The sequence below is a fragment of the Aotus nancymaae genome, unplaced genomic scaffold (assembly GCF_030222135.1).
Source record: "Aotus nancymaae isolate 86718 unplaced genomic scaffold, 86718_ANA_hifiasm-v0.15.2.pri h1tg000077l, whole genome shotgun sequence".
In the NCBI taxonomy this organism is placed as follows: Eukaryota; Metazoa; Chordata; class Mammalia; order Primates; family Aotidae; genus Aotus; species Aotus nancymaae.
The window spans coordinates 8,346,714-8,370,347 of record NW_026988492.1 but is presented as its reverse complement, the minus strand read 5'-3'; the positions used below and the strand labels follow the sequence as shown (position 1 = coordinate 8,370,347).

Sequence of the window (23,634 nt, the reverse complement as noted above, 5' to 3'; positions counted from 1 at the left end):
GCCTAGGCTGGAGCGCACAGGTACAATCATAGCTCACTGCAGCATCAAACTCCTGGGCTGAAGTGATCCTTCTGCCTCAACCTTTCAAGTAGCTAGAACAACAGGTGCATGCCACCATACCTGACTAATTTATTTTTATTTTTCATTTATTTTTTAAAAATTTCTCCCCTAATTTCCAGGTACAAGCCACTGACTTTTTTTTGAGAAGGAGTCTCACTGTCGCCCAGGCTGGGGTGCAATGGCACTCATTGCAAACTCCGCCTCCCGGGTTCAAGCAATTCTCATGTCTCAGCATCCCAAGTAGCCAGGTTATAAGTTCCTGCCACCACACTCAGCTAATTTTTCTATTTTTAGTAGAGACGAGGTTTTACCATGTTGGCCAGGCTGGTCTTTCCTGACCTCAGGTGATCAACCCGCCTTAGCCTCCCAAAGTGCTAGGATTGCAGGCTTGAGCTACTGTGTCCGGCAACTATTTTTATTTTTCGTAGAGACAGGGTCTTGCTATGTTGACCAGGCAGGTTTTAAACTCCTGGCCTCAAGCAATCCTCCCACTTTGGCTTCCAAAAGTCCTGGGATTACAGGTGTGAGCCACCATGCCCAGCTTCATTAATCAAGCAACAGCCTAGAAAAGAGACTGATAATAAACTACCAGTCATCTGTGATTACATACTTTCACAATTATCTGGTCTATGTAGGAAAAGACAACCTGATATAAAAAGCTTAGGTGCCTGGTTAATTTTTGAAAAGTTACTTTCAAGTATACCAATTTAAATTATTCACTACTGGGCTTCCTATGTGGTTTCAAAATTGACTTTTAAGATACTTCTTTCAAAGCAACATCACCTCTTGCTTTTTATATTAAGAACATTGATGTAAGCTTTAAATCTGCCACAACATTCAAAGCTAGTCATAAATTGTGTAGAAACGTGTGTATTTCTTCAAACAGACTACTAGTTTCAGCTTGAATCATTGTGTTTCTATCACAGTATAACAATATATGAAAAAGAATATAAATACCACAAGTTAAATAAGGTAAGTTGATATTCAAATATCCAATTAGTGATGAAAACAATATAATACTGAGAGAAAAAGCTTGAGTTCTTGTATAAGGGACTACTCTGTTTCCCATATACATCACATTTTTCATATATGAAATGTCTTATGGAAATAATTTGCATAAGACCAATTCTACATATATCAAATGCTGGGAGGCATCACCACATTTTAAGACAAAAGAAGACTCAATTACCCATCCATTTCAGCAAGAAGTTGATTTATGGTCTGCCTTGAATATGGATGCATTGGAGATTCAATTCTCTTCCCACCAACAGAATCTAATTCATCAATAAATATAACACAAGGAGCATTCGCTTTTGCTTCTCCTAGGAAAACAAAAAAGATTCAAATAAGCTGAAAGAAGTCAACACTCTTGAACAAAATGAGATAAATATTAAAATCCTATAAAACTGTCAAAAGCCAACAAAAAATATTCATTGGAAGAAAATACACAAAAGAAGGTCATTTTTTATTGAATTAAGAATAGTAGGTTGGAGGGGGAGAAACTATACCAAAGAAAATGATATAAAATAAAAACAATTGGACATTCATTCTTCCTAACTATACAAATATCATATACAATCAGGTTTGAAGCTAATTACTCCTTAATTCCATACTATAAAATTCATTAATAAAATGAAAGCAAATAAACAAAAAAATCAACTAAGATTTTTGGTAGCCTGCAACCTCTTCTTGCACTTCCACTAACTCTTCTGATAATTCGTATATTAAGTTACCCAAACCAAAATCCCACAATGGCTACTTTGGCTATCAATCAAAACTAACTAGCATGCAAAGCTGGAGGCCACAAAAAATAGAAATTAAAAAAATGAAGAAAAAAAGTAATTAGCAAAGAAAGGGTAAGATACACACTTCCCTTTAAAATTAACAAAATGTAGCATTGTGTGAAAGATATATCAAAACGTACTAAAAAGATTTCTGATACGGCTGGCTCCCACGCCCACAAACATCTCATCAAATTCTGATCCAGAAGCATAATAAAAAGGAACATCAGCTTCTCCTGCCACAGCTCGGGCAAGAAGTGTCTTTCCAGTCCCTGGTGGTCCAACTAAAAGAATTCCTAAAAAAAAAATGAAAACAAGAATGATTCAAAGTATTTTTCAAAAATCCCTTGATATGAACCTATAAAACAATTATTCATTCATATAATTTTTAGATTGAGGTCACACCAATAACAAATATTTTGAAACACAGAAAACCATACTTGTCTCTGCTAACAGTTCACTTCAGAATCTTGTCCAAAATTAATCTTCCTGTGTCATATAAATATTGTTTACATATCAAAAACATGACAAGGAGAATCTTGAGGCAAAAATATATAAACCCATTTATTACTAAATAAGATAAAACTTCATGTAGAAATAGATTAAAAGACTACATAGCCGGGTGCAGTGGCTCACGCCTGTAATCCCAGCACTTTGGGAGGCTGAGGCAGGCAGATCACAAGGTCAGGAGATCAAGACCATCCTAGCTAACATGGTGAAATCCTGTCTCTACCAAAAATACAAAAAATTAGCCAGGTGTGGTGGCACGCGCCTGTATTCCCAGCTGCTTGGGAGGCTTAGGCAGGAGAATCGCTTGAACCCGGGAGGCAGAGGTTGCAGTGTGCTGAGATCACACCACTGCACTCCAGCCTGGGTGACAGAACAAGACTCCGTCTCAAAAAAAAAAAAAAGACTAAACAATTAAATGTAAATGTAATTCATGAATCTTGATTTGATGCTTTTTCATAAAGAACAAAGTATTGTAGGGATATTTGGTGAAAATGTTTAAACAAGACTGGAGAGTACACGACATTAAGGAAATGGTATTAATTTTCTTTGTTAGGATAAGATTATTACATTTATTTAGGACATTGTCCTTATTCTTAGGTGATGTAAAACAGTCTTTAGATGTCAAGTAGTTGATGTCTATAGTTTTCTTTCAAATGTTCAGCGGGGAGGGGGAATACACACATATACAGAAAGTAAATAGGACAAAATGTTAACAATTGTTCAGTGTAAGTAGATAGAATATGGATGTTAATTGGACTGTTCTTTCAAGGTTTTCCATATGTTTGAAAATTTTCATATCAGAAATATTTTCATGTTAGAAAAATAGTATTTCCTGATTTATATGTTTTTATAAATATACATATTACATTAAAAAGCAACAAAACTTCCTTACATACATGTTTGCAGCATTTTAACATAAAAAAATTAAAGAAAGTTCAAGCTCGAAAATAGCTTTAAGACTATCCTAGTATTGTCATGTTTTAGTGATATTTAACTGGTTTAAATAATATTAATTTTTGTGGATTACATACTGGTATCTGAAGATTTTCTACAAATTTATACTGCTCAAATTTTCTACAAATTTAAAATACTCCTTGTGATTAGAAAGAGTGCAACTATTAATAATTCTATAATTTTAAACATTCACTCTGTAATGTGATAGCACCGATTTAATAAATGTGCCCTAAATTAGCAAAGGTTCCTGCAAATAATTTCATACATTTCTGTATTCTCAGTAGAGATAGGTGGCAGTATAAAAACAAGCATTAAAAAGGAGTGTCATCCTTTAACTCAGCAATCCCATATCTAGAAATTTATTCTAAGGAAATAAGCATGCAGGCAAAGCCCTGAATTAAGATGATCATCACAGTACTATTTTTAATAGCAAAAAACAGGAAACCATATAAAAATTCGATATAAATAGTTAACTTGTGATACAACCATAAATTAGAATGATACTACGTAGTCAGTAAAAATCATGTTAACCATGAGAAAACTTCATGCAAAGCTAAACGGAGAACATTCTATAAATAATTAGGCAAGTACTCTCTGCAACTGTAAAAATCATGAAAGATCCTCTCCTCCCCACTCCCTCATAAAAAGGCTAAGGAATTGTTTCATTTAAAAAAAAAGGTAAAAACCTAAATATTATGTGTGATCCTGGATTGAGTCCTGAACTGGGGAAAAGGGTAGGGATCAGGGCAACACTACAAAGGATTCTACTGGAACAAATGCTGAAATTTGAACATAGACTATAAATTTGATAATGGTTGTGTATGTATGTTAAATGTCCTTTTTTTTTTTTTTGAGACAGAGTCTCACTCTGTCACCCAGGCTAGAATGCAGTGGCACAATCTTGGCTCACTGCAACCTCCATCTCTCAGGTTCAAGCAATTCTCCTGCCTCAGCCTCCAGAGCAGCTGGGATTACAGGTGCCTGCCACCAAGCCTGGTTAATCATTTTTTGTATTTTTAGTAGAGACGGAGTTTCACCATGTTGGCCAGGCTGGTTCGAACTCCAATGGCCCCTGGTTGAAGACCAGCCTGGTTTCGAACACCTGACCTCAAGCAATCCACTTGCCTCCACCTTCCAAAATGCTAGGATTATAAGCGTGAGTCACCATGCCCAGTTAATGTCCTAATCTTAGTATTATTCTGGAATTACGTAAAAGAATATCCTTATTCTTAGGAAATACATACTTAGGGGTGATTATATTTACAATTTACTCTCAAATGTTAAAAATTTATTTGTTACTTTGGGAGGCCAAAGGGGGTGGATCACGAGGTCAGAAGTTCAAGAACAGCCTGGCCAAAATGGTGAAACCCCATCTCTACTAAAAATACAAAAATTAGCTGGGCACAGTGGCAAGTGCCTGTAATCCCAGCTACTCAAGAGGCTGAGGCAGGAGAATTGCTTGAATCTGGGCAGCAGAGGTTGCAGTGAGCTGAGATCCGGCCACTGCATTCCAGCCTGGGCGACAGAATGAGACTCTGTCTCAAAAATAAAAAATTTGTTTATTTACAAACAATTTTTATATTTATACATGTGTAAAGAGACAAAGTGAATGGTTTTTGAAATGTAGCTAGGTTGAGCATGCTGGCTCATGCCTGCAGTCTTAGTGCTTTAGGAGGCCAAAGTGAGTGGATTGCTTGAGCCTATGAGTTCAAGAGCAGCCTGGGCAACATGGAGTACCCTTGGCTCTACAAAAAATACAAAAATTAGCGGGCATGGTGGTGTGTGCCTGTGGTCCCAGCTACTTGGGAGGGTCGCCTGAACTCAGGAGGTCGTGGCTACAGTGAGCCATGATTGTTGCATCGCTACACTCAAGCCTTTCAAGCCTGGGTCTAAAAAAAAAGACAGCTAAATATTAAAAATTTGTGAGTCTAGGTTAGGGGTATGAGGAGCGTTCTATGTTCCATTCTTGTAACTTCAAGTTTGAAATTATATAAAAATTTGCAGTTACCAAAAAAAAAGGCTGTGGAATTGTATGTTCAGAATGAACATCTGTTTTGTAAAATAGCAATTAAGAATTAAACTTTAATCAGTTAATATTACATTAGTAATATATTACAGGGGTTTTTTTGTATATAAAATCATAGTAAAGAAAAGATATCTTACCTTTTGGAAGTTTACCTCCAAGAACAGTAAATTTTTGTGGATTTTTCAAGAATTCAACCACTTCCTGTAATTCTTGTTTAGCTTCCTCCACCTAAAGTGACACAATTTTCCAAATGACTTTAGATAATGGACACATTTGGTTAAATTATCAAGGCTTCCCTTTTGAAAATCATAAATTTAATTTCGATATGGAATTAACCTAGCCTTCTGTTTTAGTGAAAGAAGCATACAAAAATGGCCCCTTATAAAACACCCAAAGTATTTTCCCTGACCATTATTTCCAACTATGCAAAGTCTCCTTACTATCCCCCCAAAATTATCCTGAACTTTCATTTTCTGTGAGAAAACAAAAGTCAAGTACATTGGGCAGGTTTAAAAAGAAACTATCTAGAGAGGAGCATAGATGAAACATATCTTCATGCCAAAGGGCATTCTGAAAATGTACAATTAATGTCATGATTCTAAGTCATCAAAATTTTACTAAAGTTGTAATCAAGTTAATGGTTAAAAACAAAGCATTTTCTTTTCATAGAGTATTTAAAAAAATAAAAAACAAAGCTTTGCCATTCCTAGGTCCAGGAGAACTGTGAACATATGTTCACTATAAGAGATGTGTACAAGAATATTCACACCAGCTCTATTTCAGCCAAAAACTAAAAATAACCCAAATGCCCACCTAAAGTAGTATAATTGCACAGTGTTGTGGTATTCATATAATGGAATACTATGCAATAAGGATAAATAAACTACAACTCCAAATAACATAGATAGATCTCACGAACATCATGTTGAATAAAAGAAGCGTCATACAAAAGAGGGTATTTTATATGCATTACATTTATCTAAAATTCAAAAACAGGCAACATTTATGTATGGTACTAGGAAATTGTTCCTGGCGGGGGAGTCAGTAATCAGAAGGAGGCATCAAGGAGGTTCTGGGCTTCTGATAACATTCTGTTTCTTGAGTTAAGTACTTATAACACAGACACTTTGTGAAAATAGGTAGATTTGTACACTTTTGTGTGAATTTGCTAAACTTCAATAAAATTTATGGTTAAAAAAAGACTTGGCTGGTTTATTAAAAGAGAATTTGAAAGATAGTATCCATGTACTAAAAGAAGACTAAAATACATTTGGTTAAAATAATAGATACAATGCCAATTTTAAGTTGTAGGAATAAAGAAGAGATTAAACATAATTTGCTACTCAAATAAATTATATTCTCTCCCCAAATTCTGTGGCAAGAGAATTCCCACTTGAGGAACATAAATCTATCAAGGAAAATAGTTCATGGATCAAGGTAATGAATCAAGTTATTAAAAGCCCTTATTAATATTTCTAAGGATATATATGTCTATATATTCAGAAATTCTTGGTAAGGAAATGACATTCTTATAGAAGCTCTTTGAGATTTGGTAAAAATTTGATCACAGGAACTACCTAATAGCAAACCTGTACTGGTAAATGCTACTGAATTACTTTGCTCTATATAAATTTAGGTCTTACAGCAATTATAAAATTGATTCATTTTAGCATGGAAAACTTTGTATGGATCTGCCTTAATTGCGATGTCTACTTTCATTATACTTAGTCATCAGCATGGCTTTAGTTTAGTATTCAGAAATCCCCACATTTCAGGACAGGCATAGTGGCTCATGCCTACTACCCCAGCACTTTGTAAGGCTGACATGGGAGGACTGCTTGAGCTCAGGAGTTTGAGACCAGCCTGGACAACAAACTTAAGAGTCTGTCTGTACCAAAAAAAAAAAAAAAGGAGGGAGAAAGGGGAAGGGAAAAAGAAAGATCAGCTGGGCCTGGTTGCTCATGCCTATAATACTAGCACTTTGGGAGGGAAAGATGGGTGGATCACTTGAGCTCAGAAGATCAAGACCAGCCTGGGTAACATAGCTAAATCCCAACTCTACAAAAAAATACAAAAATTAGCAAGGCATAGGGGCACACGTCTGTAGTCCAAGCGACCGGGGAGGCTGAGGCGAAAGGATGGCTTGAGCCTGGGAGGAGGAGGTTGTCGTCAGCTAAGATTGCACCACTGCACTTCAACCTGGGTTACAGAGCCAGACCCTGTCTAAAAATAATAGTACAATAAAATTTAAAAATTAGCCAGGTGTGGTGGTGCATGCCTGTGGTCTCGGCTACAAGGGAGGCTAAGGCAGGAGAATCACCTGAGCCCATAAGGTCAAAGCTGCAGTGAGCGAAGATCACACCATTGCACTCCAGCCTGGGCAACAGAGTGAGAGACCCTTCTTAAAAAACAAAACAAAACAAAACACCCTCTCATTCCAAAAGCAAAAGGGTGGTATATTCAGTAAATAGTATGTACATTACAGGCAGAAAATAACAATGCTCTATCTGATCACAGCCTTAATACAGGCTCAATTTAGAAAGTGCATGCAGACCTCAAACACAATGAGAAAGGCCCTCCACACTGATGATTGAAGTTTTCCAATAATCACTGCACCAACCTCTTCCACAATTGTTCCCTTTATACAATTCCAACAGGGTTCATAGCCTTTTAAACTGGAAAGGAAAGGAAAGAACTGCTTGGTGTAAAACTATCATAATGATTCCCAATGCCTTACTTCCCAATAGTTGAGGCTGAAAAAACATCGTTATGTATAAACAGAGACACGAGTATGTAAAGAGGAAAAGCTGAAATAATAACATAATCAATCTCTTCAGAGTTAGAAGAGTCCTCAGATCATGTACTTCAAATCCCTCCTGCAGGAAGAATTTCTTCTAAAACATTCCTGAAAGATAATTACCCAGCCACTACAGTTCTCAGAAATCAAATATAATAGAACAGATGTAATGGCAGAGCACAGAGAAGAGCACAGTGAGGGACTACAGTTCCGGAATTCATATTTGGGAGAGATAAAAGAAACAGAAAATAATAGAAAACACACACTCATTTTGACTTGTCTTGATGTAAACTCATGATTCCAAATTTCAAGTGAGCCCAACAGCTTTATTTCCATTTCCATTCATTCTCCTATTCCTAAACAACTTACTTGCTCCATACACCACTCATTCCTTCTCTCCCAACCATATTCTATCTGCTGGTGACCTTGATTCTATCAATTTCCACAACCCCCCACCTACCAGTTTACCAACATTCCAACTTTGTTTTGTATTATGAGATAAATTTTCTGTGTTTCTCTGTCAGACAAAATCCAAGAATTATTTGTAATCCTCTATTCTATCTCATTGATTTCCACCTCTTATAAACCCACTCCAGTTAGAATTTGACCCCTTCTACTCCACTAAAATTGCTCTTTATCAGGTACACCAATGACCTACTGCTAAATCAAATGGTCAGTTCTCAGTTGGCCCATCAATAGCATTTCACGTCACTGATCACTCCCCTCATCATAGAAATATTTTCTTCCAGGATACCATTCTTACTTAACTCATTGGTAGCACCTTCTCAGTCTTGGTTCTTTGGCTTCTCTTCTCTGTCCTGTGAACCTTCAAGTGCTCTAGAGCTCAGTATTTAGACCTCTCTTCTAGTTACACTCACTCCCTTGGTGATTTCACCCAAACATGTGGACTTAACATATATAGATAAAATGTAATCTCATATTTTTAATTATAGCTCAGACCTCTCCCATACCTCCAAAGTGGTATATCCAAGTTACTCAACACTTTCATCTGGATCTCTCACACTTAACATACCTAAAACTGAATTTCAAAACTTTGCCCCCCAAATCTGTTCCATTCATAGCCTTTTAAAACCTCAGTAAAGGCAGGGCACAGTGGATCACGCTTGTAATCCCGGCACTTTGGGAGGCTAAGGCAGGTGGATCACTTGAGGTCAGGAGTTCGAGACCAGCCTGGCTAACACGGTGAAATCCTGTTTCTACTAAAAAGACAAAAAATTCGACAGGCGTAGTGGCACACGCCTGTAATTCCAGCTACTCAGGAGGCTGAGGCAGGAGAAATCATTTGACCCACGAGATGGGGTTGCAATGGGTCAAGATTGCACCATTGCACTCCAGTTTGGGCAACAAGAGTGAAACTCCATCTCAAAAAATGAAACAAACAAAGGAAACCCTCAGTAAATGTCAATTCTATCCTTCTAGTTGTTGAGACCAAAAATTTTCTGGTCCTTTTTGACTCCACTTTTCTCTTACAGCCTACATTCCACTAAGAAATTCTATCAGTTCTACTTTCAAAAATGAACAAGTCAGACACCCCAGTACTTCAGAGCCTTTGCTCAATCTGTTCCTTTGGCCAGAAATGTTCTTTCCTCAGATAAATGCAGTTTATTCCATCTTCTCCAGATTTTCTCTCAAATGTCACCTTCTCCAACAATCACACCCTGAACACTCCATTTAAGACCACAACCCTACTCCCAGAACTCCCAGTCCTCTTTACCCTGCTCTACTTTTTCCTCTATACACTTTTATTACCTTTTAACATACTCTACTATTTTCTTATATGACATATCAGTGTCCAATTCCTGCTTTTAGAATTTAAACTCTATGAAGGCAGAGATTATTCTATACCAGCAGCTAAAATAAGCCCTAGCACTTAATAATTGACACCATTAAGTATTTTTTGACACTATTAAATATTTAACAAATTAACTGACTATAAGCTAGCATTTATCCATTCTATACGCTCAAGAAATATAAATTGTCTAATATGTTTTAGGTACCGGAGTTACAAAGATCAATAAGAGGAACAGGTAAAGAAGGACCATTTATTAACTATCTACTTTGTGCCAAGCACATACATCATCTGTAAGGATCTAAAGTAATTTGTTCAAGGTCACATAGCTAGTTAAGTATAAAAATGAATTTCAAACGTTAAGTCAGCTTGACTCTGAAGTCCACATTCACCCCACTATACCAGGCTGCTGCTTCATAAATTATACTAATCCCTGTCATAAATCAAGATTTGATCCTTGGCTATTATTATTTATCTTAAAATACTAATGTTTCTATTACTTTTGGATACAATTTTACCTATTGTAGAATCAAGTATCAAGACCTTACATAGAGTATCAATTACAGAAAGTATGAAGAAGGCAAGGCAATCTTCTTAACTTACGCCTTTAACATGTTCAAAGGTGACATTTTTCATCTGGACAGGATCTACCGCAGAATCAAGCCCTGTTGTTGTCCGGAAGCGAACTAAAGAGAAGAAATGTGTACATTTGATATATTAATAACATTCCAATCACCTTATTTTCTAGACGCAAGAAAGCAAAGCCTAGAAAAATTAAACGTCTAAGAGACCTAACTTCACATATCAAATCAGAAAGAGGAATAGAAACTACATCTTCTGGATTTCTAAACCATCTTCAAAAGTAAGTGATTCACATTAAAAAGACATATTTTAGCTGCTCTGCCTATGGAGTAGCCATTCTTTTATTCCTTTACTTTCTTAATAAACTTGAAAAAAAATTAAAAAATAAAGACATATTTGTACTTTCTAGTTAATAAAATCAAAAATTATTTTCCACTTCTCACTGTAGTATCTAATGATAGATATCTTAGTCAATGTTTCTCAAACTTTGGTGTGAATAAAACTCACTTGAGAAATGTGTTAAAATGTAGGTTCTCAGGCCACAGTACCAAACTATGATTGAAAATTTGAGAAAGAGCCCAGGAGAATTTGCACTTTTAAAAAACACTTTGATTATTCTGATAATAACTCGTCACAGATCTACACTTTGAAATACACTGCCTTAAAATTAGCAGAAAACACGGACATACGTTAATAAAAAATTGAGGCTTAGCACATTATTATACTTTTCATATAATCTTCTTCCTCTGACAACTGTTATTACCTGCCCTCAAATTATCTATCAGTTATGACATCATTAAGTACAAGCCAGACAGAAAATGTCTGATAGGACAGTAAAATATTTGAGATCAATTTTGGAGAACTATTACAAGGATTTCTTAAATCTTTCCCACTCAGGTAGAAACTTCCAAATTAGAGTAGTTTATAAATGAGTAAATTGTATACTTTCTAATTTCCTCAAAAGAAGCCCAAAATACTGTTAAGATAGGCTGAAAAATGAGTTAGCAAAATTCAGGGTAACAGGAAATGCTTAATAAATCAAGAACACAAAAGTTTGGAGAGCACATTTAAAATAGTAACTTTAGAATGAACACTAATAGTTTTAGCCCACTAAAGTATTTTTTAAGTATCTATACATCAGGAGGCCGAGGCAGGCGGATCACCTGAACTTGGGAGTTTGAGACCAGACTGACCAACATGGAGAAACCCCATTGCTACTAAAAATATAAAATCAGTCCCAGCTACTCAGGAGGCTGAGGCAGGAGAATTGCCTGAATCCAGGAGGCGGAGGTTGTGGTGAGCCGAGATTGCGCTATTGCACTCCAGCCTGGGTAACAAGAGCGAAACTCCGTCTCAAAAAAATATATATATAAAATCAGTCAGACATGGTAGCACATGCCTGTAATCCCAGCTACTCGGGAAGCTGAGGCAGGAGGATCGCTTGAGGCTGGGAGGCGAAGGTTGCAGTGAGCCAAGATCGCACCATTGCACCCCAGCCTAGGCAACAAGAGCAAAACTCTGTTTCAAAAAAAAAAAGAGAGAGAATCTGTACATATCCTTAATATTAAAGAGAATACTTTTCACATAGGGTGAAAACTGCATAGTAGTTTAAAAGGTAATTGAAACCACTTAAGTGTGACACTAATACTTCATTTCAGATGAGCAAACTAAAAAATAAAGGAAACATTTAATGTGATTTTATGAATAAACTGAGTTTATTAGTTTATCTTTGAAATAGAATACTATTTCAGCTTATATTGCTATTATAAAATTCTTCCACATAATTTTAAAATTAATTAATTGATTTATTTTCCTTTCACCCTGTTGATCACGATAATTTTTAATTTTATAATTGGACAGGTACCATTTTCTAAAAATCTGGGAAATTAACCACTATTAGGAATAAAAGCCTAGATTCTAGAACTATAAACATTAATGTGCTCTTTCTTTAAGGCTCAGATTAGGCATTAAAAGGAATCATGTATTTAAAGAAATAAGAAACTAACAAGTTAGATAAATAAAAAAAGGTTTTACCAGACAAAAATGGGTTTTTTAAAAGTCCATAAATGCCTAATAGCAGCAGAATGAAGAGAATCAGACGCGTTCGCCTTAGGGAATCTAGAAGAGAAAGAAAAAGTCTTATATCAAATGACATTAATGAAATATGACAGCTGAATGAAATGAAAATGTTAGGTTATTGTTGATAATCATATTTCATCCGATGCAATTTTGGAATCTGGCATTCTTTTTCACAACTGCTATGATTTCCTGTAAGTACCCTATTATCAAAAACTTCATTAAGGCCGAGCATGGGGGCTCATGCCTGTAATCCTAGCACCTTAAGTGGTCAAGGCCAGAGGATCACTTGAGCCCTGGAGTTCAAGACCAGCCTGGACAATATGGCAAGATTCCATCTCTACAAAAATTAGCTGCGCGTGGTGGCACATACCTGTGGTACTAGCTACTCAGGAAGCTGAGGTGAGAGATCACTTCAGCCCAGAAAGTTAAGGCTGCAATGAGCCATGATGGCACCACTGCACTCTGGCTCAGGTGATGAAGCAAGACCATGTCTCAAAAAAAACCCAAAAAACAAAGAAACAAAAACCTTTATTAAGCCATTCACACTTCCTATTCTTCAATTTGTTTCCTCTCTTGAGAAAGGGAAACCATCAGCAGTATCTCCAGTTCTACATAGATTAAGTTACAAATATAGTGGAATTTTATCAAAACAAAGATGGATGGTCTTAGAAAACTTACTTAAAACTTAAATGTAGGACTATCACTTCCTTTCAATTAGTCTTTTCAAACAGGGACTGTTTCATATCAACTTACCATTGGTTTTTTGTGTGAGTGCTTGAGCTTTCAGAAAACCTTCTGCAAAACCAGTTTTAAATGCATCTTGGTGAGCTTCAGGTATATTTTTGGTTTTCATGAGTTTGTCCAAACTCTCAACATCTGATCCTCTGTCCCGCAAGAGAAACCCCTGAATACACAGACAACACATCAGTACTGGTTAACGACACAGTGACACTCCCCAACAATATTGTGACCACTCAAAAAAATTTCACTAAAATTCTATAATTTTTACTGTCAATGTGAAGAAACAGATTAAGACTTAGCAATGAATTAAACAATAACTAGGAAACTAACACTAGATCCTATTCCTGGATCAGTCAATTAATAATATAAAGAAAGTGGCATTATTCTCTGCTAGAATGCTATACTGAAAACAGATAGGTCACATATTATCTTAGGGTTTGGTTGGCTTAATGTTCATATCCCTTTATCTCTGCTAGAGGAAAAATCTCATTAATTTACTAAATGTCTACTAAGCACCATTCACATACTTGGCTATAAGTTTGGAAGCTGTAAAGATAAATAAACCACTGATCTTAAAGTTTTCAATATACTGGAGAAAAATATGTAAATAGCTAAGTTTCTTAAACCATTCTGATATTATGTTAGAAGTATTATGTATGGTGGTAAATAAAGGCTACCTCAGAAAGACAGGAAACACCTTATAGAGAATAGGACATCTAAAACATGGAATAAACCCCCATGAACAATCTGGCAGAGGCATGAAACAATAGCCTTCAGTGCTCAAAAACTACAAGCAATCTTATATAAGACTTCAATGCCTGTAATCCCAGCACTTTGGGAGGCCGAGGCGGGTGGATCACGAGGTCAAGAGATCGAGACCATCCTGGTCAACATGGTGAAACCCCGTCTCTACTAAAAATACATAAAATTAGCTGGGCACGGTGGTGCGTGCCTGTAATCCCAGCTACTCAGGAGGCTGAGGCAGGAGAATTGCCTGAACCCAGGAGGCGGAGGTTGCGGTGAGCCGAGATCGCGCCATTGCACTCCAGCCTGGGTAATGATCGAAACTCCGTCTCAAAAAAAAAAAAAAAAAAAAAAAAAGACTTCAATGCCAAGAGAAGAGAAGGGAAATGGAGGGGGGCATATTAAAAGGTGAGAAGAAAAACATGGCAGGTAGAGGCCAAAAGCAAGAAATTCCCAGTGCATCAGGTGGAGGTAAGCAATAAAGAGTAATGTAACTAGATCATCATTTTAGAAAGATTAATGGGTGGCAGTCTGGAGGCTGGACTGAACGCAGCAAGAATAGAGGCAAGGAGACTAAACAAGTATTCATTAGAGTAATTTAGGCAAGAAATGGTTATAGCGCATCTATGACAGTGGAACAGATTTAAGAACTATTTAGGAGGTTGGATCAACAGGACTTTAGTGACTAATGGATGTGGGAGATGAGGCAAGATGGACAAATGTAGCTTGGCAGCAAGAATTTTAGCTTGGGTGGATGCTGCTCATTAATACAGAGAACACCTAAACAGGTGTATGTTTGTGGGAAAAAATCTAGTAAGTGGAAAGGCAAGTCTGGAGCCTTAGTGGTATAATGATTACACAGGTTACTAATCCCTTATTATTAGTGGAAAGAAGGAAGAAAATCTAACAGCCAACAAAAGAAATCAGATATTGAAGCTCCTCACTGTTTTCAACAACTTGAAAGTATTTGCTTTTTGGATCATAAAAAGGTCTAATTACCTTCACAAATGATGGCGCTATATTCTGTGTTTCAGCTAATCTCTCGGAAGTGGACTGCAGACGTCGTGTTCTTGATTTCAAAGTTTTAAAACCCCGAGACTGTATGAAAACTAAATAAAACAATAGCATTCACTGTCACTTTCAATTGTTACAGGAAAAGAAAAACACCTAAGATTCTAAAGTCTGACACTCTACCTGTATATCCTAGTCTATCTAATTTGCCTGATGCTTCACTATATTTTCGTTTGTTTCTTTCTTTTTTGTAGAGATGGGGTCTCCCTTTATTGCCCAGGCTGGCCTTGACCTGCTGGGCTCAAGCAATCCTCTTGCTTCGGCCTCCCAAAGTGCTGGGATTAGGTGTGAGCACTTAAATCTCCCATGCCCAGCCTACATTTTTTTTCTATCATCCTTTATTCAAAAAGAACTTTATTTTTATGTTGATAGGGGATAAAAGTAAATCGAGAAGTCAGAAGGTTATATAATATAATTTAAAAAACTGAGAATCAACTCTGATAAACTGTGATTTTTTTTTTTCAAAAAAAAAAGAAGAAGAAAGAAAAATAAGTCCAGGTGCAGTGGCTCATGCCTGTAATCCTAGCACTTTCAGAGGCTGAGGCAGGTGGATCCCAAGGTCAAGAGATCTAGACAATCCTGGCCAACATGGTAAAACCCTATCTCTACTAAAAATACAAAAATTAGCTGGATGTGGTGGCGGGTGCCTGTAGTTCCAGCTACTTGGGAAGCTGAGGGAGGAGAAAAGCTTCAACCTGGGAGGTGGAGGTTGCAGTGAGCCGAGATTGAGCCACTGAACTCCAGCCTGGAGACAGACTCCGTCTCAAAACAAACAAACAAATAAACAAACAAACAAACAAAAACAAAACTTCAGCTAAGTAATTAAAATAGATTAAATCTACACAACTGATTTTTACATGTTTTTGGTAATTACATAATTTTTTTTTAAAAAAAGGTTGAGTGTATCAAATTAGTGTTTTTTAATTCCTCAAGCCCCAATCTCACTTCCCAAAAGTATAATCTGTTAACAATTCTGACTACCCTTCTATGCATGTACATACATGCTCTTTCTATAAAAACTACTCTAGAAATAGTACCAAATTTTTTTTCAATTTTCATTTTTCTTGAATTTCTTTTTTTGAGACAGAGTTTTACTCTTGTTACCTAACAACAAGATGTATGTTGTGCATTTCTTGTCAGGATAAAACATTTACTGGGTTTTGGAGAAACTGTAAATAAAACCTACTGCTAGAATACAAGAAAGCTATTGATTTTTATGCATTTATCTGGTATGGACAATGCAGTGAACTCTTTACTTGGAACAGCCTTGTGAATGATTTTCTTGAATTTTCTGGTAAACAATCATGTCACCTTTATAATTTTAATTATAATTATAATTTTACCCCTTCCTTTAATTTGCATGTGGCTCATTTCATTTTCTTTTAAATTATCTTGTTCAGAATCTCCAAATTAATGCTGAAAAAAACCAGGATACTACGTTTCTAAAATTAACAGAAACATAATAGATGTTTTAAGAAATTTTTAACGTTTCCTTCCATTTCCAGCTTTCTAAGAGTTTTCAGAAAGCACAGCAATTAAAATATATCATGTCTTTTTATCATACATTGCAATAATGACTTTTTCTAATCAATTAATATGATAAATTGATTTACTAATAATGTTAAATTACTTCTGTATTCCTTAATCATGATATATTTTTAGCACATTTCTAGACTTGCTTTCTTCAGATTTTATTTAGGATTTCTGTTGTTAAGTGAAACTGATCTATTTTGTTCCTCTGTCATGCTTGTGTGTGTGTATATACATATTTATACATACACACACATATATATGTAGAAACATATATATATTTTTTTAAGATAGGGTCTTGTTCTGTCACCCAAGCTGGGGTACTATTTTGTTTCTTTCCTTGGCATCAATGCTTAAACCAGGAGTCTCCACAGACAGACTTCCCTCGATACATCAACACACACACAGACACACACAGACACACAGACACACACAGACACACACACACACACACAATCTTATTAGAAAGGTGTCTTTTGCTAATTTACCTAAAGATTAAACACCGTATGTGTTCTGTGATTGGCCCATTTCTGGCAATCTTCAACTGTTTATTCTATCCGATCCCAGAGGCCACTTTTATTGATCTGGGGCTGAGGATTTTTCTGAGGTCTAATGGAAGCAGAAGTACTTACCTCTTTCATGAGACTCTATCATTAGTCCTATGAAGGCAGAAAATGTCCTTTTCATTTACAACTATCACTACCACCTGACATCTATCGCTAGTGCCTAGTGTTCAAAAATTATATGAATATATGCAAATCTGATTTTACTATCAATTTGATGTCACCTATTTTACAACCCACTGAAAGTTCTCAAATTTCTAGTCCAGTAATGAAACCCCTCTGTTGTTGCTCTTTTTCTCATATATATATATATATATTTTTTTATAATTTCAGTGGGCTTTTGAAAGTGAGAATGAGTAAGCAAATGTGCTTAGTCAATTATTTTGAAACAAGTGTAGATAAGTTCTCTGGAGTTTGATTTATTGTGGTGCTATCATACTCAAAATTCAGCTCCTATGTATTTTCCAGATTAAAAATTATACAGAAATACCCAAACTAATCAATTCCAAATACTCTTTAAGTCCTGTGAACTGCAAATGAATGTTTATAATCATTAATACCATTAAGAAAAACAAATCAGACTACAGTAAATAAATCTATTATTTTTTCCAAAACAGCTACGGTTGTTGCTTCATACCTGGCCAGAACTGAAGATCTGAACAAATGCTTTGAAGAGCTCTTGAATGATGTCCATACAAGCAAGAGGAACGTAAGGTACTAAATATATCTAAGTTACCTGGAGGAAAATTGCAAAAAGTAAATTTTCTAATTTCCAAACCAAAAAATCCTATGAAATATAAATAATTCTATCAAATATTAGGGAAATCACAATGTGAGTTTCAACTTTTATTCATCCATGATATGACTGCTTTTATGAAAACATCTAAAGCATTGCTAATTTAACTACTTTACATCTCACAGTTCTTCAGTTTACTAGCTATCACTTGTTGGTTAGATTATCTTTTTTATCTGGCATACGAATATAGCTGCTAATTAAACTAAATTCCAATTAACAGTGATAATAGATGTACTGTGTTTAGGTTAAAATTACTTTTAGTTAATAATATAAAGAGATAAAGAATTGCTATTTCTTAGAGACAATTTCAAAAGTGGTATAATAAAACACCATAAATCATAGCTACTGTATCTTTCCCTCTTAAAGCTTCCCTAGTCATTGGGTATAAAGAAAGGTCAAGTCATGACTACTTCACCGATCCTCCCTAACTCCTCTTCTTGACTATGGTATCTCATCCTATTTTACATCCAAGATCCTAGGGAAAAGGTCATCATCAGCAACAACAGAAAGAAACAGGGGTTATCATCTATTTGTGTGTCCCAGTTAGAATTCAGGGACTCTTCAAAGTACCCTTAGCATCCAGTAAAAAATCCTTTCCTAATACCTCTGCTGCCTAAATAAATCTAGCAAGCAGCTGCTGTTATGAGGAACAATCTTAAGAGTAAATGCAAATATGTAAACTAGAAGAGCAGTAGGAGTAGGAATAATAACAACAACATAATAACAGTAAGAATTGTATTCTACTGAACACTTACTAAGGGCCAAGTATTTTAGAAGAAGGCAAATTAGACAGAGGCAAATTTTTAGTCTAAGCCCTCAAACTAAAAACCATTTCATTTTTCCTCACACTTAACAGTTTTTTATGTCCTTACATTGAAATAAAGGCAAAGAAAGAGTAAAGAATTAGTTAATGAATTAAGTTTATACAAAGTACAGCTTCAAATCAAACCTTCATTGTAAACTATTCAAACCTGCTATTTTGTTCTTGGACTTTTATGGCCTTGTTTAAGTGCCATCCAAAGAAAAACTCATAAAGTTGACACCCCTTTTCAACAGACTAGTATGAACCCACTTATTATAATACCATACTGTTATAAGATTCAAATTAAAAAAAATGTAGACATTCCAGAAAATGGATAATGATTTCTTTTTATCAATGTATTCTCAAAGATTAAGTATGTTTCTGGAATTAAATAAATGTATGTCACCTAAAATTAAAACAAAAACACCTCCCCCCTATTCTTCTAAATGCAATGTGGTATGCTGAAGTGGATCCTGGAAAAGAAAAAGGACACTTGCAGAAAAACAGTGATTTGGTAAACACAACTTCTGTTGAAATTCAAAGTCTGTAGTTTAGTTAAAAATATTGTACCAGGCAGGGCGTGGTGGCTCACGCCTGTAATCCCAGCACTCTGGGAGGCTGCGGCAGGCAGATCATGAAGTCAGGAGTTTGAGACCAGCCTGATCAACATGGTGAAACCCTATCTCTACCAGAAATATAAAAATTAGCCAGGCGTGATGACTACTCAGGAGGCTGAAACAGGAGAATTGCTTGAACCTGGAAGGCAGAGGTTGCAGTGACCCAAGGTAGTGCCACTGTATTCCAGCATGGGCAACAGAGTGAGACTCCGCCTCAAAAACAAAACAAAACAAAACAAATTGTACCAATGTTAATTTCCTAGTTTTAACAAATGTCTCATGGTTATATAAGATGTCAAAATGAAGGGAAGCAAAATTCTGTACTGTCTTTGCAACTTTCCTGTAAATCTAATACTATACCAATATGAAAAATTGCAAAACAAACAAACAAACAAACAAACAAAAAAACCCAAAAAATTCATGAAGGAACCCAGCCCACAGTAAATGTTAATAAATGGTATCTATAATTATTAACAGTGCTAAAATCTTTAATTAGAATGAAAAATACATTAACATACCATATTTATTTTCAAAGAAGGATTGTGCAGAGACATGGGATGTATGCCAATGGGAAGAAATGTTTTTGCCTTTACAAAATCCAGGAAGTAGATTTTCTACTAGCTGATCAATCTGTCCAATTTTTAGTTCAGATAATCCAAGGTCCTTTAAGTTAAGTGAAGGCTGTAAAAGATTGGGTTAACCAAGTATGCATTAACATTATCAAGATATTTAACCTAAGCAATACATATTATCAGTTAAAACAATTGGATTTTAAATTTTAAATATATTTCCTTTAATATTTAAAAATAAATTGATGCAAATATTTTTACAGTTCATTTTACTGAGGTCAGTCAAATGAGGTTTGACATAGGTTAAAAAATTATATTCCCAATGGTATCCTTAAATAAAGAGATGACATTTCAGTATGAATGAGAAAAAAAAAATTTTCTAATCAGACCCAAACCACTACTGAGCTAAGCATTATGGTTCATAGAATCAAGTGAAATGGATATTTTTTCCTTCTCTCCATACAAGGGTACTCTGATCAAGAGCTAGTCTATTAACCAACAGTCAAGCATCTATAATGACAAGAGTGTAAGAGTAACTGCCTGCAGGGTTACAATGTAGTATGTTATATACGATTAGGGGGATTTTCCCCAACAGTGTAGAACTGATTGGAGGATAATAGTAAGGTTCTTGAATTGGGGAAATTCCATTCAAATTATAATATTCACCAGTCCATGGAGCATTTAAGCTTCCTCCAAGTCCCTAAGTGGCCATAGACAAAAGCCCACTTGACAAGGAAACAGTATGCTTGGTTACCATGGGACATCTCATTCCTGTGGCCTCACTGCTGAGATCCTTCCTTGAATTCAGAGGTTCTAAAGTTACCCATATCTTCTAATGAGGAAGAAAATTAAAGTCAAACCTGTGTGAAAATCAGGCAAAGAAAGTCTAAAAATCACAAAAATGTGTAAACAACAGGATAGGGATTATTCTCATGTCCATATGAGCTGAAAGTGAGGCACTTAAAGGCAAGTAACAATTACATGCTACTCAAACCCAAAACAGCTAAGGTGGGAGGATTGTTTGAGGCCAGGAGTTTGAGACCAGCCTAGGGAACATGGTAAAACATCATCTCCACGAAAAATTTGAAAATTCACTGGGCATGGTGGTATGCGCCCACAGTATGAGCTACTCGGGAAAAATGTTTGAGTCCAGGAGTTGGAGGTTGCAGTGAGCTATGATAGTGCCACTACACTTCAGCCTGGGCTACAGAGGAGAGACCCTGGCTCTAAAAATAAAAATGTTTTAAATAGAGGCATGGACATGGATTATGTAAATCTGGAGTGATGTCTGGAAATATGGTACACGTTTTTTACTAGCTATAACTTGTATTCCTAGAATTCATTTTCTCAATACTAAAGTGACTATAAAAAAATACACCTTATTTCACATAGTAAGGATCAAAGGCAGAGATCATGCCTTACTCATCTACATATCCTAGAATATATCATGATGGGCACGCAGTAAAAGACAGTTAAAGCCATGATGAAATAAAATACTTAGAACTACTTTTTAAGCTATTAAAAATGATGGATGAAGAAGACTTAGGGAAGGGGTCAAACAAAAAGCCATCCAAGGGTCTGGAATATCTCCAAAAGTTCATGGAAAGAAAAAAACTAAAGAGATAGACAGGTATGGGCAAACTGTGAAGAGCCATGTTTGAATTTAATTCCCTAAAATTAGTTTTGTCTTATGGAAGAAAATAGAGGACTAAGGAAGACAGACTGGACTAGCATGCTGGTTCACACCTATAATCCCAACACTATGGGAGGCTGAGGTGAAAGGACTGCTTCAGGCCAGGAGATCAAGATCAGCCTGGTCAAGAAAGCAAGACCCTGTCTCTACAAAAACTTTAAAAATGATAAACAAAGAAGCTAGACTGGATGAGAGAGAAGACCGATGGAACAAGTGAAAGATGGCAAGAACCTGAACTAAGCGTGACTAAGAAGGATAGACAAAACAAATCATAGACAATAGGCATCTGAAGAAACTCGCAGGGTATAGGGATTGAGAGAGAGAAGGGTTCTGGACAAATGTGCCTGTTTTCAGTTGGTTGTGTCCTAGCTCTTCTTCATCCTTTTTTCTGGCTCCGTGACCATGGATCTGTACCCTTTGAATATTTTTCCTTTGCCAACTGAAACAGTGTTAAGCTTTGTCAGTAAGTCACTGAAGATATAGTTGTAGGAAGAGGGGTTTTGATTCCTGGTTCTGGTATGCTCATTTAGTATGGAATGCATTGGTGTGATCTCAGCTCACTGCAGCCTTTGCCTCCTGGGTTCAAACAATTCTCATGTCTCAGCCTCCTGAGTAGCTGGAATTACAGGCAAGCCCCACCATACCTGGCTAATTTTTTGTATTTTTAGTAGAGATGGAGGTTTCACCATGTTGGTCAGGCTGGTCTTGGACTCCTGACCTCAAATGATAATTCCAAGATTATCATGGGTGTCTATAACACCCGTGGTTTCTAGAGTATCTGGTTCCTGTCAATTGTACAGTTTCACCAAACCCTGGCTCCTGGAGTGCACAATCGCCAGCAGGACCTAGCAGCTTCCCCTGGCACCACTTGTATAACAGCTTCTCTAATAGGACACATCCCCAGGAACAGCTTTCCCTGGTATCCTACAGGGCAGACTTCCCAGATTTCCAGCAAGTTCCACTGGCATGACATCACAGCAACTTCTCTACCGTTCAGTGAGCCAAGACCATGCCTTCAACGACAAGGTCAGGATCTCAGCCTGGGGGTGGAGAACTCTTCCTGACTCTATCTCAGCCCTAGAAGTATTAGCTGCTCCCTAAATGTGATGGTTCTTTTTAATTTTTTTAAGTTTTCTTTACTTCTTAAATCCCTAGCTATTCCAATCCCCTGTAAAGTTTTTCTAAGATTAAACCAAAAAATGACATTTTTAAAATTTATATATATATGGCAGAGTCTCACTCTGTCGCCCAGGCTGGAGTGCAGTGGCACGATCTCGGCTCACTGCAACCTCCGCCTCCTGGGCTCAAACAATTCTACTGTCTCAGCCTCCTGAGTAGCTGGGACTACAGGCACCTGCCACCACACCTGGCTAGTTTTTGTATTTTTAGTAAGATGGAGTTTCACCACGTTGGTTAGGCTAGTCTCGAACTCCTGACCTCAGGTGATCCACCTGTCTCTGCCTTCCAAAGTGCTGGGATTATAGGCATGAGCCACTGTGCCCAGCAGACATTAAATTTTTATACTAAACTTTTACTCTTCAAATGACTATGTGGTTTCTCTTTTCTGGTTGAACTCAGAGTGATAAAGGACTAAAGCCTCTATAAGACCAATAACTCAGTTTTGGGCATATTAAATTGGAAGTCCCTGGAGCCTATCCAAGGAAAATGTCTGGATAAATTACTCAAAACTTTAAAGTAACTTTACAGTTGAAGATGTATTTGGGAGTTATATACAGAGAGATGTTAACTGAAAATATGCAAGTGGTGGCCAGGCACGGTGGCTCACACCTGTAATCCCAGCACTTTGGGAAGCTGAGGCGGGTGGATCACTTGAGGTCAGAAGTTTGAGAACAGCCTGGCTAACATGGTGAAACCCCATCTCTACTAAAAATACAAAAAATTAGCCAGG

The 23,634-nt window shown here is 36.4% G+C and overlaps 1 protein-coding gene across 1 annotated transcript in view; it reads right to left on the bottom strand.

Annotated features, from left to right (window-relative positions):
• The window catches only part of YME1L1 (YME1 like 1 ATPase), a 45,275-nt gene that overhangs the window by 13,457 nt on the left and 8,184 nt on the right, over positions 1 to 23,634 (bottom strand). Inside the window, exons 3-11 of the mRNA XM_012437793.3 lie at positions 19,982 to 20,144; positions 17,886 to 17,984; positions 15,084 to 15,193; positions 13,353 to 13,503; positions 12,555 to 12,638; positions 10,542 to 10,624; positions 5,469 to 5,559; positions 1,985 to 2,137; positions 1,250 to 1,382 (exon numbers count right to left, since the gene is read on the bottom strand). Of these exons, the coding sequence (XP_012293216.2) occupies positions 1,250 to 1,382; positions 1,985 to 2,137; positions 5,469 to 5,559; positions 10,542 to 10,624; positions 12,555 to 12,638; positions 13,353 to 13,503; positions 15,084 to 15,193; positions 17,886 to 17,984; positions 19,982 to 20,144 (1,067 nt within the window). The remainder of the gene's footprint in view (positions 1 to 1,249; positions 1,383 to 1,984; positions 2,138 to 5,468; positions 5,560 to 10,541; positions 10,625 to 12,554; positions 12,639 to 13,352; positions 13,504 to 15,083; positions 15,194 to 17,885; positions 17,985 to 19,981; positions 20,145 to 23,634) is intronic.